General features: G+C 38.0%; 1 protein-coding gene across 3 annotated transcripts in view; it reads left to right on the forward strand.

Annotated features, from left to right (window-relative positions):
* Nucleotides 1–21,169, forward strand: part of AFF4 (ALF transcription elongation factor 4) — a 55,896-nt gene that overhangs the window by 14,728 nt on the left and 19,999 nt on the right. The window contains exons 2-8 of one of the 3 annotated variants that reach the window (XM_081319667.1): nucleotides 2,981–3,116; nucleotides 5,528–5,681; nucleotides 5,951–6,077; nucleotides 8,328–9,116; nucleotides 10,505–10,549; nucleotides 12,183–12,269; nucleotides 19,999–20,035. In XM_081319667.1, coding sequence (XP_081175793.1) covers nucleotides 5,955–6,077; nucleotides 8,328–9,116; nucleotides 10,505–10,549; nucleotides 12,183–12,269; nucleotides 19,999–20,035 — 1,081 coding nt within the window. In that variant the 5' untranslated portion in view covers nucleotides 2,981–3,116; nucleotides 5,528–5,681; nucleotides 5,951–5,954. The remainder of the gene's footprint in view (nucleotides 1–2,980; nucleotides 3,117–5,527; nucleotides 5,682–5,950; nucleotides 6,078–8,327; nucleotides 9,117–10,504; nucleotides 10,550–12,182; nucleotides 12,270–19,998; nucleotides 20,036–21,169) is intronic. The other 2 variants (XM_081319668.1, XM_081319666.1) reach the window with 2 other exon arrangements.

The raw sequence follows: 21,169 nt of genomic DNA on the forward strand, positions 1-21,169 counted from the left end.
ATGCTGACTATGTATGATTTTCCTACCTGATCAGAATAAATAATCTGGTAGTACTGTTAGAAATTAAATTCCCGAGCAATCACTTACCGATTAGTTTCAGCAGGTTTCTGAGACACTTCTGCTTTTTGTTTACATTTCAAGTCTCAATCATCAGACTGTAATCCTAGAGAAAATTTAATGACATGATTATCTTTACATTACAATACTGGATAAATCTGTAATGTTATACTTCTAAGGCTCAGGTTATAGAATATATTTCCTATATATGAAATTACACAAAATTCACAAACCATTGACTTACGCATAATCTTGAAAATAATTATGGAAATAAAAGCAGATTTGGAATTATTTTTGAAATATATTAGATCTATTCAATGTTTACTTCTGATCTTTCAGAGCCTTGTCTATGGATTGCTATCTTTTCTTTTATTACAGTGAGCTGAGCCACTAAATGGCCTCTACCCTTCAACCCTTTTATTTCAAGTGCGCTGCTAGAGAGATACAACTTTTTGTAAGGACTAGCCTCAATTTAGTTGTTTTTGACTAGACCAGGGGTAGGCAACCTCAGCTCTTTTATGACTCATGGACTTCAACTCCCAGAATTCCTGAATCAGCATGCTGACTCAGGAATTCTGGGAGTTGAAGTCCATGAGTCATAAAAGCCAAGGTTGCCTACCCCTGGACTAGACTCTCTTCCAGGTAAGAGGTTTGTGTGAATCTCAAAAGCTGTGATGAGAAAAAATTGGTGACATGCCCAAGCAGATGTATCCCCTTAGTTTTTCAGAGATTATGGGAAATAATTCAGATAATGTTATCCAAGCTTATGTGTAGCTTTTCAGTTTCATTTTTGAACTTATTCCTAGACATAAGTTCTGTCATAAACCTAAGAACTTTACTGCAGATAGGCACCTGCTCCTGTTTCTATATGAGCTTCATGAGAATTTCAGTTTAAAAGTTAGAAACGGTATGTGGGACCATTACACTAAGAAATGGCTGTCAGCAGAGCAATCACACAAAGATGTATCTTGGCACCATTACTGTTTAATCTGTATACCAGCCCTCTTGTAGTTAAGATAAATAATCTAGCTCATCTGTCTAAATGGAAGGACAGACATATATATTGCAATCCTCTTATATACTGATGATGCTATGCTGTTATTTCAGACACCAGTTTGTCTAAAGCAAGCTTTATGGGCTCTAGCTGTACATAATGTAGCATAGCATAGTAGCACTCAAAATCAATTATGCTAAAACTAAAGTATTAATGTTTATTAAGTGCCCTAAATTCATCCCTAGCAATTGAATAAACACCTGATCAGATCTCCCAAGTACATAAAGGTAGAGTTCCTGTTAAATGCAGTGCACATATAGAGGATATTGTTCAAAATGCACAGTAACAGCAACAACCCAGCAATCTTTTTATTACATTAGAGATGCATTGTTCATATTTGCGTCACTAAAAGTATTCTCAGCCAGAAAATGGGCATAATCTTTGTTTAGAGCCCAAATGGAACTATACAGTGCTTCACACTTTAAAGAGGGTACAGTCTAAACTCTTAAGGAACATATTTCAAGCCCCACAACAAGTTGCTAATGTAGTGTTGTGCCATGAGCTAGGCTTCAACAAAATTAAAACCCACATTTAATTTGCATATTCTCTTATTGGTTAAAGTTACTTTTGTTCCAGCATGAGGTTAACACCCTAATTTTAAGTGACAACTTCATTTTTATCTTGTGGTAAGGACATTGCATTAGAAGTTGAACAACTGTAGTGTAGTGCAGTCCTGATAATGGGATATCAGTAGGCAGAGACGATCTTTAGACAGCACACCAAGGACTTGGACAATATATCACACCCAGTTCATAGGCAGTCATTCACGTTTTTCTCCATGCTTTCCTAAGCCAAGTAATAATTCCCAAAGTCAGAAGATTCCTATCCTGTCAAGTTTTAATGTCCTCCAAACAGATGTTCATGGGAGAAATTATGTGGTAGCACACTTGAATACAGACTTTGCCTCTATAATGCAGTTCCTGAATATTAATGCAGGTTCTGCTATATTGTTTCTATTACAAAGATGCCTGGTTGCAGCTAATGACATTCTATCACCTTGAATGTTCAAACCACCCAGATCCATTTTATGTATAATTGTTACTGCTAATGTGATTTTATTTCTCATAACATGGTTAAGGTTCATGTGTCAAACCTTGACTACACCAGTTCTGTAGTTGAGTTTTACTATAGTTTTTCTTGCTGTCTCACAATTTTGTTTTCTGGGGTTTGTTTGTTTTTGAGCTGGTCTATGACTGTAATAATCTAATAAAATGTTACATGTTTATTTTTTTCATAGTTTTGAGACATACTTTCTACATGATTTATATGGTACACATAAATACTTTATTGAACCTGCTCTAAAATCAGCAAGCAATTTGGGAGCTGGCCATCCTAAATGAATATGTTTAGATGGGTGTACAAAGAGCTAGTTATTTATAGTGGCATAGAAGCTTATTTATCATTCATAACTAAACATTGGCAAGTAGGAGTAAAATTGTGTCATCTCTTGCTCACTGGCAGCAACTGCTAAGAGCTATTACTTCTTTGTATTTTTATATCCCATAGAAAACTCTAGTTAGTTAAAAGGTTAGAAATAAAAACAATTGAAACTAACATTATTAATCTTTAAAAGTCTCTCTAAAAATCTCTTAATTTTTTTCATCATATTAGAACTATCTCCTGAAGGTTTGTGTTATTTTAAATTTTAAAATAAGCTCACTTTTCCGGTGCAAGTAGTGTCAGTCCCAACTTATAACCATAATTGAGCCTCGAATTGCAGATATGTCATGGCAGTCATTAGTTGAGGCATCACGTGACTGTATCCAATTTTTGACATTTCTTGCGGTGGTCATTAAGTGAATGTGGTGGTTGTTAATAAGTGAACGCTGCAGTTGTTAAGCAAATTCATTTTTTCCCTGAAACCGAAAGCAAACGCCAGAAACCAACAAGAAAGCTGCAAATCGCAGTCAAACAGTTGTAAAGGTGAACAAATTGCCAAGAGCCCAAAATGTGATCACATGACTATGGAGTGTGGGTGCAGCTGTCGTAACTTTGAAAACTGATCGTAAGTAGCTCTGGGGAGATCCATCATAACTTCAACTTAGTTATTAAGTGATCAATTGCAAATCAAGGACTACCTATATACTGTATATTCTCTGAGCTTTAGTGACTAATGATAGTTAAAACAACTTTATTTTTAACATGTTGGAGAATGAGCCTGTTTGATATTTATTCTTTTCTCTTTAAATATATTTGATTACCCAAGGGAACTTTAATATCTCTCTCACATATTTTTGTTTCTATATTTGTTTTAGATGGATATAGTTGTTTTGTACCTAGCTATTAGCCTTTTGCCTACATAGTGTTAATTGAAGTATTAAGCATCATGCCTCCTAGTTACATTTTATGTATTGTTTAATATAAATGTTGAAGTCTGAGTGATCTTATTTTTGCAAATACATAAACTTATAAATAAACACAGTACTACTTGGATTGTTTTGGATAAAATGCAGTTTCTGGTTGTTACAAACCAAAGGAGCTAACATTTCAAACAGAATTTCTTACATTATCAAAGGAAATACCTATATCATATATTCACAGCAGAATTTATTTCGTCAAAAGCTAGTTGACAGTACATCATATTGAGTTCAAAACTGAACATCTGAATATTGATGAACTTTATGCAAAGATGGGTTCTTAACCCAGAATAATTAGTAGCTTTTTATTTTGTGAGAAAGCTAGGTGTTTTACTATAGCTTTGGAGATATTTAAAATTAAAATATTTAAAATTAAATATTAAAATTAAAAATTTGGATTCAGAGTACAAAGAAAATCCTTTATAGAGAGCGTATGAAGAGTAAAGTAGAGACATTCTGTGGAGCGTTCTAAGAAGATTCTGACAGAGAGAGGATTCCAGGTTTTGCATGTAAGAATAAAGGAACATAGTTTTTGCTGGTAAGAATTTTGAATAAAATACAGGCAGTCTTTATAACAGCAATTGGGAGTGGAATTGCCATCACTAAGTGACACAGTCATAGAGCACAATATCATATGACCTTGCTGCTTAGCCGCAGCAGTTTAGGCACTTCCAAATGTCATCATTAAGAAAAGACCTTATGTGATTGTGACTTCTGACTTGATGGCTTCTCCATTGACTTTGCTTCTGGGAAGACAGCAGGAAAAGTTGTAAATTATGATCATGGAGACACTGCAACAGTTGGAACTCTTGAAGATTAGTCATAAGTGCCATTGATCAGCATTGTCACAAGTTTGAAAGGTCACTAAATAAATGGACATAAGCCAGGGACTACCTGTACTTTATTAAAAAGTCCTCAGTTACTAAGAAAATGTTTTAAAATGCTAACGTAGACAATACATTTACCTATACAACAAAAATAATATTTTGAATTGTTTGGATTCCATTATGTTTGTATAGAAAAGGACTGTCAAAACCAGAATTTTGTTGGAAGTGTAATATGTTTCTTTAAAACATATGTTTTTACAATGATCTCATTTCCTAAGATTTGGGAGAAAGTATGATTGTGCAACAAAAGCAAAAATTCTTAGAGAATATTACTGTCTTAAGCTGCACACCTAGTACATGGAAGTTGATAACTGGACAACGTCAGTGGATTCTTTGTGTCTTTAAAGGTAAAGGTAAAGGTTCCCCCGCACATGCGTGCTAGTCGTTTCCGACTCTAGGGGCCGGTGCTCATCTCCGTTTCAAAGCCGAAGAGCCAGCGCTTGTCCGAGGACGTCTCCGTGGTCATGTGGCCGGCATGACTAGACGCCAAAGGCGCACGGAACGCTGTTACCTTCCCACCGTAGTGGTCCCTATTTTTCTACTTGCATTTTTATGTGCTTTCGAACTGCTAGGTTGGCAGAAGCTGGGACGAGTAACAGGCGCTCACTCTGCTACGCCCGGCACTCGGGATTCGACCCGCCAAACTGCCGACCTTCTGATCGACAAGCTCAGCGTCCTAACCCACTGAGCCACCGCGTCCCGATTGTGTCTTTACTATGGTCAAAATACTGATATTGCAGCATTGAAAATATGAATTTATGCCCTTTTCCTTCAATGAATTGAAGACCTGATTGCACATGCCATCCATGAGTGGATTGCCTATAAATGTAGACTGTAGGGACAAGCATAATGAAATATGGGACTCATTTATACAGAGAAAAAATATTTATAAATATTTAGAAATATTTACATATTTGAATAATATTTGATTAGGTATGTATATAATTGTTATAATGATATGTGTCATATTTTTTCACTTTGTTAGAACATTTTTATGTGTGTTTTTTGACAATGTATGGTTATCATTCTTACATTTTATTAATTAAAAAGCAATAAAAATTACAGTGGTATCTCAGTACCTCATCATTAATTGGTTCTGGGAGGCGTGACGAGTACTAAAAATGATGAGTATCAAATAAACCACATGACTAACACGTGACCCTTTGTTTCAGCCGGAAAGGGTAGCAAGTCACGAGGCAGTTGACAACGAAAAGTTCTAACTTGTGGGTCGAGTACCCAACAAACGACGAGTACCAGGACAAAAATTTTGCGTCAAAATGCATCGAGTACCAAATTCAATGAGTTTCAAAGCATTCGAGTACCGAGGTAACACTGTAATTTTAAAAAAATAAGAATACATTTAATAGTTTATTTAAAGAATGCAGCATAACTTTTTAATATGAAAGTAAATGGCTAGGTTTTGTCAGTATGTATGCATAAGACAATTTCTGGTGTGTAGGCACTTTTACTTTAAAAAAATGTGCATTAGATTATTTTTTATAAAGAGGGAGCAAAGCTATAGACTGCCATGGTGTAAAAAACAGAATCACTTCCTTCTATATCCTGTCATATAACTATATTATTTTCCTTTATAGCAACATGAACCGTGAAGATCGGAATGCGCTGCGTATCAAAGAAAGAGAGAGGCGTAATCAAGAAATTCAACAGGGTGAAGAAGCCTTCCCACCTAGTTCTCCTCTTTTTGCTGAACCATATAAAGTTGTAAGTGCATGAGGTTTGTTATTTTTCTTAATGATCATACCACGGAATATTTTTTCTGTAAATTGAGCACTGTGATGAACTTTCTAAGTAAATGTGGCGTATACTGTAATATAATCAGTATTCTGGAACATGAAAATAAGAGTTTGAACCTCACACCCTAGATGCAAATACAGAGGAAAAAAGATGTCTTATAAACTTATATATATATATATATATATATATATATATATATATATATATATATATATATATATATATATATATATATATATATATATATATATATATATATATATATATATATATATATATATATATATTTTAAACTTGATAGACCTATTAATGAAATGTTAAAATTGTTAGGAATAATACAAGCATGTTCATGTCATCATTCTTTTATTTATATCCTAGCACTGAGAGCTCAAACCACTTGACCCCCAAACTATCTAAATCTGAATTGATAGAATAAAATTATGGTTAAAAATACTTGTAGAGATAATTGTTAAAATGTATTTTTGCCTTATAGCAAAAGAGTGATTCGAGACAGTAGCATTACTGAGATTTGTGGAGAATGTTTTCTATAGATGACAGGTAATTGTTAGGACTTGATATTTTTAGTGCCTGGCTGTTTGTAATAAGAGATTCACTTTGATGCTGCAAAACATGCTTCTTTCAAGCGTTTGAATTATTTTCCTGATCATGAGAGCATGCATTATTTAAGCATAAACTGTTATTTTTATTTTTATTTTCATTTTCTTTAAGACTGAAAGAGGGGAGTAGAGAATATGTTATTGCTTTCCTTGTCCCCTTATTTAAAGGTACTATTTGCATTTCAATATTAAATAGTATTTAAATGTTATTTTTAAAAGAAAGAGGGAAATAAAGCAGTAAGAAGGAAAAGTTTGCCCACTTGCAAAGTCCACATTTTGGACAGAGGACCGCTGGTTTGAAAGAGGGGTCAAAGAGGCCATGTATGTCAAAATTGAACAGCCCTCTCTCAACAGAGGGGGAGGGATGCACATCATCTATCTCCAGTCTACAACACTGTCCTTTTCGCAGTTCCAAGAAGGCTCCACATCCATTTGCACTACTCAGGTTCCGCTAGGAGGACAGCTTATCAGTTTCTTTAAAAATAGGGTTTCAGTTTTGTGCCTTAAATTTATATTGCAAGATTGAAATGATTTTTTTTTAGTTTCCTAAAAGAAAGGCATGTTTACAAAAACCACATTTAAAAAAGTTAGAAAAGATGGTGTACTTTTGATATAAGAGTTCAAAATGTTGAATATTTTTATTACAGAACTAAAATTATTTTGATACGATACTCAGTTTGATGAAAATTAATCACTGAAAATACAAAGCTCTTTTTTGCAGTGAGTGTCATGGAAAGGCTAAAAGACCCCTCCCCTAATATCTTTATATTAAGAAGCTAAAATTTAGAAGCATATAAGCCTTGATACTTAGTAACCTGCAAGAATGGTCATGAATGCTTACAAAAGCAAAAATACTTGAGAATGCTTGCTGAAATGAAACCCCAAACATATCATAGGACAAGGCAATGGCTTGGGAAAAGAAGAACTTAGGGCAATGTACTAATTATGATATAATGTGCTAATTGTCACTGGAAATTAGGGACAAAAGTGTTGGTTGCTGCTAGATAATGCTGATGCTAGCTAAACAATATTGTCTGAACTCAGGTAACATGGATGAGATGACCTAAAAGGGGTGGGCGTAAGCTGGGTTTATGAAGAAATAACTATAAAAACTGTACTATTGAAGGAGTAGCCTTTGCACAGGCCTACAGAGTGATAACCCATGTCCTTTTTTTGCACAGAATAAAGTCTTTGCAATCTCCACCTCCATATGTGTTTCACTAGGTATGGCACACCTGGTAGGAACCCAGCTTTTTCAGACAACGTGTAGTTTAATGCAATCTCCACCTCCATGTGTATTTCACTAGGTATGGCACACCTGGTAGGAACCCAGCTTTTTCAGACAACGTGTAGTTTAAAAATCAAAGGAATTTTGGTGTTATTTCTGGATAATAATTATGTATTTTTTTCTGGGCAGGTGGATTGGTTTTCAAATAACTTTGCTTTAAATGCCTGTGGCTGCTGAAAAGGATTATATAGATAATTTTCAAATGCATATTACCATTTAGCAATTCATCTGATTTAACATTTATATGATTACTGTATATTTTAATATTGTAACATTATGCATCTTTTTTATTTTTATTCATTCTTGTTACAGACCAGCAAGGAAGATAAATTGTCTAGCCGTATCCAAAGCATGCTTGGAAACTATGATGAAATGACGGATCTTATAGGTGACCAGTCTCTCCAGAAACTTGTTAGAATTCCCAAACCGACAGTTCCATCAGCAACAGATGACAAATCAAACCAAAGTTTCTTTGGTGATCAGAGACACAGTACTGGCTCTCATCAAAGCAGCAAATGGACGCCTGTAGGTCCAGCTCCTAGCACTTCTTCCCAGTCACAGAAACGATCCTCAGGTTTACAGGGTGGACATAGTCAACGCAACAGTGGCAACAGCACTAGCAATAGCGGACAGAGGCATGATCGTGACTCATATAGCAGTGGTGGAAGCAGCAGTAGCCGCAAAAAAACCCAGCATGGATCAGAACATTCAAAATCCCATTCTTCCAGTCCTGGAAAAACATCTGTTGTTTCTTCTCTGAACTCCAGCCATTCCAGATCTCATGGAAATGATCATCACGGTAAAGAACATCAGCGATCCAAATCTCCACGAGACCCAGATGCCAATTGGGACTCACCTTCTCGTGTACCGTCTTTTTCTAGTGGTAGCCAGTCGTTTCCTCCTTCACTTATGTCAAAGTCAAGTACAATGTTGCAGAAGCCTACTGCCTATGTAAGACCTATGGATGGTCAGGAATCAATGGAACCAAAGTTATCTTCTGAACCCTACAGTAGCCAGACTCACAGCAACAATATGAATGAACTGAAACCTAGCAGCAAAGTACATCTAACAAAGCTGAAAATTCCTTCTCAACCACTTGATGTAAGTTGTCTTTTTAAAATGTGTCAGAACCATGGTTACCTCTGATGTTCTGTCAATATAAACTAGCATTAAGAAAGTTACTAAGAAAGTACAGCATGCACATTTTCAGATAAAGGCCATTAAATAAACTAAAATAATAAAAAGTAAAAACAGATCCATCACTGTTAGCATATTAGTTCTGATCATCAGTTCTGCATATTATTTTTAATTTAGCATTAAGGCACTAGTCAGCTGGTAGTACATAGTTTTTTTGTTTGTGTTCATATTTGGTTCTGATAATTTGAAATGCAAACAGCTAATTTTGGTAACCTCGGTATATTAAATGAGCTAAATTCTAAGGCTTAATCCTAATTCATTAGTTGTTCTGTGAGTTGAATCCAAATTCTAGCAGATCCAAATTCTGTATCTACCTTCTATACTTAAAATAAAAAGACTGTATCATATATGATGAATGATTAAAAAATATAATTTATGTTTTTGTTCCATCTCCTGTGTGGAGTGATAATCTCCCAGAAAAACTGGTATTAGTTTTTAGTATGCTATGCATTTAAATTGAATGATTCTTGTTTTTAGTTATAGAATACAGCATGCACATTTTCATATTAAAGAATATTTTTTTCAATGAGTTAAAAGTATTTGCTTTTCATTCTGGATCTAAGGGCATCATTCCAAAAGACAAGGGTCAGGGATGACATGAGAGCTGTCCAGTCATAACCATTTGCCTCTTACTTTTTATTAAGAATTATAGTTTGGTAAACAGCTACAGATGTCTGAGGGCTTTATTCAGCCCATTGTGAATTTTAGTGAGATTTGTAATGCTTGGGGGAGGATCACAGTTATTAGATGAAAGTACCTAATTGAGTTGAAGACCTACTTTATAAGATTTATATACATTGTAACCCACAAAAACAATAGCTCTTTACAAGTAGTCCTTGACGTACGACCACAGTTGGGACCAGCAGTTGTTAAATCGGTTCTGCCTGATTTTATGACCTTTTCGCCCACAGTTGTTAAGTGAATCACTGCAGTTCTTAAGTGAATCCTGCGACTATGGCTTTTCCCCATTGACCTTGCTTTTTGGAAGCCAGTTGGGAAGGTGGCAGATGCTGATCACATGGCCCCCAAACTGCAGCCATTATAAATACATGCCCAGTTGCCAAGCACCTAAATTTTAATCACATGACTCTGGGATGCGGTGACAGTCATAAATATGGGGAGCAGTCAGAAGTGACTTTTTTCAGCACTGTTGTAATGTCGAACGTCAGTAAGCAAACAGTTGTAAGTCAAAGACTATACTGTGTGAAAACATTAAGACGTTTTAAAATGTTACTGTAAGTTTTGGAGATGTTGACATGTAGTTCAGTGAAATTTTCAATATTGATTTATAGGCTTCAGCATCTGGTGATATGAACAGTGTGGATGAGATTCTAAAAGTAAGTTATATGTTTACATTGGCTATTGTTTACTTGCTTAATTATTTAAAAACTACTTACAAGTTAAGTATAATTTTAAAAATTATGAAAGAAAAGCATATTCATATATTAAGATAAAAGTAGAGAGCAAAATTCACAAGGAATATTTCATTGGACAGATATTAATGATGTTAATTAATTCTCCTTTATCCTGAAAAGGTCAGTTCTAGGTTCTGAATGAGCATTTTGGCAGCTCATTGGTAAAGAAACAGTAACACTGCATGTCTTAAGGGTCCTTATGAGCAGAATTCATATTATCATTTATGAGCCCACTGATAAATATTAGCGCCATTAAGTTATACCTAAAAATACTAATTCCAATTGAAAAAGAACACACAAGACAAACATAATCTTCATTAAAATAGTTCAAAGGCAATTAACATAATGCTTGATTATTTTAAAATTTACTAAACAAACTGATTCTTGATTGGTGCCAAGTAGCAATGTTAGTGCTAGCCAAGTTTTTGCAACTAAAATATTCAAAGAATGGATGTCATTGACAATGACCTCTTTACCCACATGCGTGCGCAGACATAGACACAGACACACACAATATTAGTATTGATACAGGAAGAGGTGATACTTTGTATATTTGTTTGCCAAGCAATTTAAGGGTTTAAAGTATCTTGAAATGGGTTGAGAATAGACAGGTAGTGTAGTCTTTAAATAAAATGTTACGTTGATCCCATCTAATTGTACCAATTGTAGCTGTTGCCTTCTGCATTAAGGTTTTGAGGTCATCAAGGGACAGACAATATACAAATTATAAAAATCCAGTCAGAAAACTGAAATGGATTATCATTGTCAGATCATTCCAGAAACACTCAGAAACCAGCTGACATTAAAGGCATTCTGCTGTACTGAAGCCACTTAAGCCTTTAGTGAGTTCTTGCAGAAGAAGAATTCTCTCACTTTATTTGTCTTTGCCATTTTTTTATCTTTTAAGTTTTATTGGCTGTATAGTAATTTCTTTCTTTGCTATTGTGAGATGCTGAGAGTTTTGGGTAATCAGTCAGCATACAAATTTAATAACTTATTTTCATGATAAGAATGTGGCCCCGTCTAGAATGAATGGTAGCTATTTTTCAAACATGGAAATAACCATCTACAGTAGTCCATCTTATCAGTTTGCCCTCAAGTTTATCTGGGCAATAAATCCAGTAGCTAGAGATCGTCATTGACTCCGATGACAAAAAATGGAGTTGATTGGTAAATGAGCCCAACTCATTGAATTTTCCAGATATACTTTCCACCCAGCCTTTTAGTCACTCTACTTTTTAATGTCCAGAATAGATTCCTCTCTGATTATAGCACCATAGTTGGGGAGTTGAGGGGTGAAAGATGGTGTTGGGTGATTATCATTTGGGGAAGAAAGAAGAGATTGAGGCAAATTTCCATTGTGTGCACTAGAACCGTGTTTTTCAATGTTAACAATTTTAAGGTATGAGGATTTCAACTCCCAGAATTCCCCAGCAAGCCATGCATATAGAACATGATCAAGTGACACTGAATAGTGTTCTGTAGGTATATAGTTAAATTGTATTGTATTGAAGCAGATTTTTTTTTTAATGTTTTGGGTTTCTGTTCACAACAGGAGATGACCCATATTTGGCCACCGCCACTTACTGCAATACACACACCCTGCAAAACTGAACCTTCAAAGTTTCCATTCCCAATGAAGGTAAATGAATAGTGCTATAAATATCACAGTAGCCGTTGTTAGAAGTCAGATAAGTCTGGGATGAGGAAACAATCTTTTCTGAAGCACGTTTTTCAGAATCTGTTTATTTCAATTCAACACTTTGCTTATTTTGTGGCCTTGAAATTTCTCTTTCTTGTGTAATTGTTTTGACGTTAATGTCATTTTATACTATTATTTCACCTGTAGTTAAACATCTTTTTAATATATTCTCCGCATTAAATCATATCAGTTATTCATAACTGGAATCCTGTGGAAGCTTGAGTTGTGCTTTTTTCTAACACGACATTTCATTGCCTTCAAAGAATTATTAGTACTATAAAAAATCCAGTGTAAACGGTGCGGTGCTAGATTTCTAACAGACATGTACTATGTTAGTGACAGTTTATTCTAATGAAAAAATATTCAAAACTGCAATAATCTGTTAACAAATCGTTGTAGTACTGGGCAGAATCAGAGATTCTAATAGACTGGAAATTGGTAGTTTTATGCTAAAAAAGAAAACCTTATATCTGAGCACATGAAATATGTCCCATATTGTAATTATAGTAATTTCTCATGAAATTATTTGTTTCTTTTCTCAATAATTTTTTTGTTCAACAACTTAAAAAAAATGTTCCTATTTTCAAATAATTTCTGCTTGGCAAAACTTGAAGATTTATAGCCGGTTACCTAGGCATCTATTTGCAGATCCTAAAATACCTTCTACTCATTCTTTCTCCACCTCCTTTGCTTATTGTAAATTGATAATTTGGGGTTAGGCAGAATTTCTGAAGATACTAAATGTTTTATATAGCATAAAATGATTTTTATGTAGTTTAATGTTTCTCCGGTCAAAAATTGAATAGAAAAATGACAAAATGAGAAAACACCTGCCCAGACATTTCTAAATAATAAATTGTTTAATAGCAACTAATAACTCAGTGGAAAAAATAATGAATTAAAACATTTAGGCAAATATATTTCAATGTGTGTTTGTTTTTAGAAGCAGAAATCCTATGTGAGAATTTTCTTGAATGAGTTAGAAAGCCTATTAGTAATAACTATTAAATTAATTGTTTTATGGAGCATTCAGTATGACCAAAGTTCACAAAAGTTGTGAATTTATGTAAAGAAATAGCACTATAACATGTCAACATTTCTCATCTAATTGTGTTCTTTGCTATAGTTTTCTGAACCATATTTATGGAGATACCAATGAAATATTAATATAATCTTGAAATCCTAAGAAGATAAAATGATGAAGCTGCACTTTCATGTAGTTCCAGCTAAAGTTGCTCAAGCGCACACTAGATGCCAGCTGTTATCCAAGAATGTAGAAGTACATCCAGATCTAAAAACTACCGAACTAGTGTTTCTAAAACAGGGTCCATTCTTACTTACTGAAGATCTTTCGCTTTTATCTTTACAGCAGCCACCATCTGCTTTTATCTAAAATGAACTTAAATTTATTTTTTTTCATTCAGTATTTGCATTAGTCAGAAACAGCATAATCTCTTTTTGACAAAATTATTTGAGAAAGCTGTCCAAGGTCTATGAAGCAAATAAATTTTTCTAGATTGTCTTTATCAGTCAGGTTTGAAAGATTCAGGTGAGTGCGTAATATTGTAAAAGAAATCATTGTTTCCAACTATAAACATTACTAACATTTGCAAATATACCCCATGTACAGTTTCTTTCTTTTTTAAAATACGGTATGTGGATATATCAGTGTTTTAACTTCAAACAACATATATAAACAGAAAGGTGATATAATTGAACCAAGGAGAACTATGAAAAAATGAGTTTGCAATCATTTATTCAAGAAAAAATTAACAGATTACCATTACCATTACATTCTGTGGAAAAAGCAAGTACACCTTTGGCAGAAGCAACTTCAGTAGGCATCTCTTATAATAGATCTACCAATCCCTGACATTGACTGGGAGGAATTTTATCAGCTGTGCAATGTTTTGAGGGACTTCTTGCAGACACAGCACATTTGAAATCATCCCATAGTATCTTGATGGGATTTAGATCTGAGCTTTGACTTGGTCAATCCAGAGCCCCCCATTTCCTCTCCTTTTTCTCCTCTAGCCATTCGTTGATAGATTTACTGGAATGTTTAGGGTCATTGTCATACTGCAGGGTTGAGCTCCAATCTTCTGACAGATGGTCTCACATCATCTTCAAGCACTCTTTGGTGCAATGAAAAATTCATAGTGGATCCTATGATAGTGAGCTGTCCAGGCCTTGATACAGTAAAACAACTCGTAAGCCATTACATTTCCCCTATCCTCCTTTATAGTTGGTTATCAGGTTCTTCTGATGAAATACTGTCTTTGGATTTTACCAACATGTTTTCTATCATTGTGACCAAAATCTCGTATCTTTGCCTCATCTCTCTAGAGCAGACATGTCAAACTCGCGATGTCACATGATGTCGTGTGACGTATTGGAACTTTTTCCCCATTGCTGGGAATAGGGTGGGTGCAGGTTCCCCATGACGTGTCCGGCTCGCAGGCTGGCAGTTTGACATCCCTGCTCTAGAGCAGGGCTTTTCAACCTTGTTACAGATTGTGCCACTTTTCGGACACAACAATATTTGAGTACCACCAGTGCTTAGCAAGGTGTCAAAAACTTGATGACTAAAAAAAGGGGGGGGAATTTTGGGTTTTATTGATTAGATTCATTTGTTATAGAGATGGCTAGTTTATAATATGGAAAAATAAAAAGTTGAGATTCAATGTTAATGCTTCCTTCTACTGCAACAGAGGAAGGCTGTTCTTTTTCTCTTCTCCTCCTCACTCCCCCCCTTTTTCCTCCCCACTGTGTCCTACTATTTAATTTAATTTAATTTAATATTTGCATTTGTATACCGCCCTTTCCCTGAGGACTCAGGGCGGTTTACAGGGAATTAAAAATCAAAACATACAAAAGTTAAAACCAATTTAAAAAGCATTAAATTCACCCTGTACATTAAAACCCCAGTTAAAATTTTCCCCTCAGCCTGGGCCCGAGAGCTCAAAGAGCCAGGTCTTCAGGCCCCGGCGGAATGATCGGAGGTCGGGAGCAGTCCTCAGCTCTACTGGCAGCTGGTTCCAGAGGGCAGGCGCTCCCACTGAGAAGGCCCTATCCCTGGGTGTCACCCGCCGGCAATCTCTCACCGGCGGGACCCTGAGCAGACCCTCCCTGTGGGAGCGCACTGGGCGAAGGGCGTTTGATGCCGGCAGCAGGTGTTCCCTCAAATAACCCGGACCCAGGCCATGTAGGGCTTTATAGGTGATAACCAGCACCTTGAATTTCACCCGGAGGGCAACCGGAAGCCAATGCAGCTCGCGGAGTAGAGGTGTTACATGGGAGTATCGGGAAACCCCCATTACAACTCGCGCGGCCGCATTCTGCACCAGTTGAAGCCTCCGAGTGGTCTTCAAGGGCAGCCCCATGTAGAGAGCGTTACAGTAGTCCAAACGGGAGGTCACGAGCGCATGAGTGACTGTGCGTAGGGCGTCTCGGTCCAGATAGGGACGCAACTGGCGCACCAGGCGGACCTGTGCAAAAGCCCCCCTGGTCACGGCTCCTATGTGATCTTCAAAATTGAGCCGTGAATCCAGGAGGACGCCCAAGTTGCGAGCCCTATCAACGGGGGGTAACACCTCACCCCCCATCATTAGAGGTGGAATAACTTGGTTAACCCGAGACGCCGATATGCACAGCCACTCAGTCTTGGCGGGATTGAGACGAAGCCTGTTTCTCCCCATCCAGACCTGGACCGCCTCCAGGCACCGGGACATCACGGAGAGGGCATCACTGGGTTGGTTCGGGGTGGAAAGAAAAAGTTGGGTATCATCAGCGTACTGGTGATACCCCACCCCAAAACCACGAATGATCTCGCCCAGCGGCTTCATGTAGATGTTGAACAGGAGGGGCGAGAGAACCGACCCCTGAGGGACTCCACAAATGAGAGACCTCGGGGCGGATCTCTGCCCTCCTGACAACAGCGACTGCGAGCGGCCCTGGAGGTAGGAGGAGAACCACCGTAGGACGGTGCCTCCCACTCCCAACCCCCTAAGACGCCGCAGCAGGATACCATGGTCGATGGTATCGAAAGCCGCTGAGAGATCTAATAGGACCAGGACAGAGGAGCAACCCCTGTCCCTAGCCCTCCAGAGATCATTCACCAGCGCGACCAATGCCGTCTCCGTGCTGTGTCCGGGCCTGAAGCCCGATTGGTACGGGTCCAGATAATCAGTTTCCTCCAGGAACAGAGGGAGCTGATGCGCCACCACACTCTCAACAACCTTCGCCAGGAAGCGAAGGTTGGAGACTGGACGATAGTTGTTTAAAACAGCCGGGTCCAAAGCAGGCTTCTTGAGGAGGGGTCTCACCACCGCCTCCTTCAAGGCGGCAGGGAAGACACCCTCCTTCAAAGAAGCAGTTATCACTGCATGGAACCAGCCTCGTGTTCCCTCCCGAGCCGCATAAGCTAGCCAGGAGGGGCACGGATCCAACAAACAGGTGGTGGAGCTCAGTCTCCCCATGATCCTGTCCACATCATCAGGGGAAACAGGGTCGAACTCAGTCCAGATAACATGCTCAAGACCGCCTGATTCCTCCACATCAGACTCTGCCCAGTCAGAGTCCAAGCCGGTCCGGATCCGAGCGATTTTGTCCGTCAGATGATGACTAAACTCCTCGGCTCGTCCCTGCAAGGGATCCTCCCTCACCTCCTGGTTAAGGAGGGAGCGAGTCACCCTAAACAGGGCGGCCGGGCGATTAACTGCGGACGCGATAAGGGCGGCAAAGTAGTTAGACTTCGCCGTCCTTATCGCCGCAAGATAAGACCTTATGAAGACCTTATTTGCTTTTGTATTTTTGTATTTTATTCTATAATCTAATAAAATATTACAAACTGTAGGAAAAAAGTACCAGTTTTAATTTCTTTGGTGGCTGTTCCTTTGCTGAATCACTTTCCCTTTGCACTGAAAAATACATGATGAATTTATCCATGTTTATTAATATGGACCACTACTAGCCAGCTCAGGGGTCTTCAAACTTGGCATATTTAAGACTTGTGGACTTCAACTCCCAGAATTTTTCAGCCATCATGGCTGGATGAGGAATTCTGGGAGTTGAAGTCCACAGGTCTTAAAGTTGCTAAGTTTGTAGACCCCTGAGCTATCTGGTCGGCCCTTCTTAGCTCTTCTTCCACAGTGTAGTAAGAATGCACACACACCCCAATCCCTTCCCTATGCTTAAAGACACAGGAATCAAGTGCAAAGCAAGAAAGGCTCACAAAATAAAGAAATACATAACCTCCGTTTTTTCTTTTCTTTAAGCTGCCTCAGGGGTGTCACGTGTCACAATGTTGAAATCTCACACTGAAAGGCTCTGGCAATTGTGAAAAGCTTTAGCTTTAAAATTAAACCTGTTTACCTTCAAAGAAAACTTTCTAAAAGCCATAGACAGACTCAAGATACGGGGGTAAAACTAATTACATTTGTTTAAAGGGATTAAATCTACGGAAGTCAACACTTTGGACTCATTGCTAGCCTAAAACACAGACAAAAATATTGCAATAACCAAAGCACACAGAGGAGCCTCTGAATTACAAAACACTGTAAAAACTGTACAAAAATCCTTATGGTAACCCAGTCAAGCTGCCAACTGATCCAGAACTAAATAAACACACCTCCTTTCCGACATGCCGGCTTTTCATTTCATCAGCGCTGTTTGCATTCTTCTGGTTGGAGAAAACGAACCAGGGGACCTTTTCTTCCAGCAACAACTGCTGCTTCTCTGTCCCTGTTTCCTCCCTGCCAGCTGACCTCTCCTTCTCTTTCCCTGTTGTCTTTTTTTCCCCTTTCCTGCCCAAACCACCTCCTTTTATAGCCTCTCCTCTGCTTCCCCCCCCACTTTTTCTTCAGTTCACCTCCAGCTCCGGGCTGCTTCCGGAAGCACCAATCAGCTGGAGCCCTGCTGTCTCCTGCGGCTTCTGCTGAGCCCAGACAGTTCTGCAGCTGTAGCTGCCTCTCCCTCAGGCTTGGCTCGCTTCGGCTCATTCCCCTCCCTTGCTACACTTGGCTAGCAGTTCTGTACCACCTGCCACATGGCAAAGCACCACAGGTGGTACGTGTACCACCGGTTGAAAAGCCCTGCTCTAGAGCACATTCTTTCAAAAGTTCTGGTTTTTTTCTTTGTTGTTGGTGAGCAAACTTTACCCTTGCCCTGATGTTCTTTCTGAGCAGCAAAGATTTAACTTGTGTAGATTCTTTCTAAAGCTAGACTTATGCACTTTGACATCAATAGGAGTTAGAGTTACTTGTAAGTCATGGATGGAATTCTAGAATTTTTAGAGATTTCTTTCAGCATCTTGCATGCTGCTCTTGAACTTGATGCACTGGAATAGCTTGCCCAGAGCAAGTTGGCAGTTGTTTGAAATTTTCCCTATTTGTAGATGACCTTCTGGATAGTAGAATGATTTATGTTCAGTTGTTTGGCAATCTTTTTAAATCACTTTAAACTCATTGTCATCTCTAACCTTCTTTCTGAAGACCTCAGAGAGTTTGTTTGATGTAAGCATGATGATATCACACATATCAATAAAAAAGGAAAAATCAAACTACCGTAAATACCTAAAATTTAAATAAGACAGGTTTCTCTCAGATCTGCATCTGATCTGGTGCATCTGATCCTAATTTTGGTATTTGAGGTAGTGATAAATGCAGGGCTGTATTTTATGTAGTCCTTGACTTACGATCACTTGGTTAGCAACTGTTAAAGTTATGATGGTGCTGAACAAATGGTGGTTACCATCAGTTCTTGGAGTTCCACCCATCCCAGCATTCCCATGATCCTGTGACTGAAATCTGAACACTTGGCAACTGGTTCATACTTATGAGCGGTTACAGCTCTCTGTGATCATGTGATTGCCATTTGCAACCTTCCCTGCTGGCTTCCCCAGAACGTCAATGGGGAAGCCAACAGGGAAGGTCACAAGTCACTGGGGTAAGTCTTTTCCCCCCCTTGCCCCTCCCCCCAGCCATTTTGTGCTCATGTTGGCCACTTGCAGACCTTCTCTGACATACGTTGCATCCTCACCCACTCTCCCCAACGTGCATGTTCCCCAATCCACACCAAATACTCGCCAACCTGCATCCCTGCACACCCTCTACAACTCATGATACAGCTCTTACACACCCATCCTGACCCATGCAGGCCTCTCACGCATATCCTTGCGCCCCCTACCCCTACCTGGCAGCAGCCACTTACCTGCTCACTGGCATAGAACTTGTAACTTCCTGTCAGCTTCTTCACTGACTTTGATTGTGGGAAGCCAGCAGGAAGTTGCCTTGCCTAAGAACCTTGGGCTTTGGTTAATAATGGCAATCAAGACTGCAAGGATTGGGTTTAGCATCAGAAATTCTGGTCTTAAGTGCCACTGTAAGTCAAGGATTACCTGTACTTTTTCATATGCAAAATTTGCATTTATGCTTACTTAAATTACACATGTGGGTGTGAGCTTGAATGGACTCCGGAGGATGGTGGAGGACAGGAAGGCCTGGAGGAACGTTGTCCATAGGGTCGCGATGGGTCGGACACGACTTCGCAACTAACAACAACAAAATTACACACTGGACTACCAAATGTAAAAGGTGTGTGATATTTGGTAACTTAAGCTTTTCCTTTTAATATATTCTGTTAATAGCAGAACTTTTTCTGTTTATTACAGGAAACTCAGCAATCTAACTTGGGCACTGGGGATCAAAGTAAGTACATTGTATTGAATTATTTCTCTTGTCTAATTTTGATGTTTTAAATTCAGATTTCCTTTGGAAGGCTTTTTTATATAAATAAACATTTAAATACTGATCTAGTGGGACTTTCATTGGAGGAAAGAACTGAATCATGTTGCTCGTGCATTCTTCCAGTCATGGTTGTAGACTTGCTTGTTTAATAGGACATAAGATTAGAACATTGGACATATTACAGTTAATTTTGTATTTCCTTACTTACTTGCTCTATAGCTAAATTTGAGATTTTTTCATGATATATTTTGAGCCTGATAGATATTTGAAGCTATAGAAGTGATTCGTGAATCCTATAATATCCACAAATAAGAAAAATAAGCACCAGCAGAGCTGTGTACTTGCTTGTCTAACTGAGAGAGAATTGAAAGCAGGCGACGTCTATGCCAGACCTTTGTGAGATAATTTTCCTGTTCTTTTATTTTTTCCAATTGGAGTGATTCCAATTTTAAAACAAATTTCTTTTAAAAAATGATTGTTGTCAAAAATAGCATTCTGACTAGTATTACTGCATGCCGTTTGAAATATCAAACTATTCTATAACTTTGATGACTGATCTTCATGTATATATAGGTGTGCTGTTGAGTGTTAGGGCTCGCAAACATCTTGACTTCTTTCTTTATTCCTCATCAGGTTCTCCTCCATGCCATATTTGCCCTTTGTCTAACATTTTGCTAATATAGTGAGCTTGAATGTACAGGTAGTCCTCAACTTACGACTACAATTGAGCCCAAAATTTCCGTTACTAAGTGAAACATTTCTTAAGTGAGTTTTGCCCCATTTTATGACTTTTATTGACACGGTTATTAAGTAAATCACTGCAGTTGGTAAATTAGTAAATGGTTGTTAAGTGAAACTGTTTTCCCTATTGACTTTACTTGTAAAAAGGTTGCAAAAAAGTGATCACATGACCTCTGGACACTGCAGTTGTCATAAATATGAGTTCAGCTGCCAAGCGTTTGAATTTTGATCATGTGACCATGCAGTGGTCATAAGTGTGAAAAATGGTCATAAGTCGCTTTTGTCAGTGATGTCGTAACTTTGAACGGTCACTAAATGACTGTTGTAAGTCGAGGACTACCTGCGCTGTATTTT

This window comes from Vipera berus (assembly GCF_964194415.1).
Source record: "Vipera berus genome assembly, chromosome: 2".
NCBI lineage: Eukaryota > Metazoa > Chordata > Lepidosauria > Squamata > Viperidae > Vipera > Vipera berus.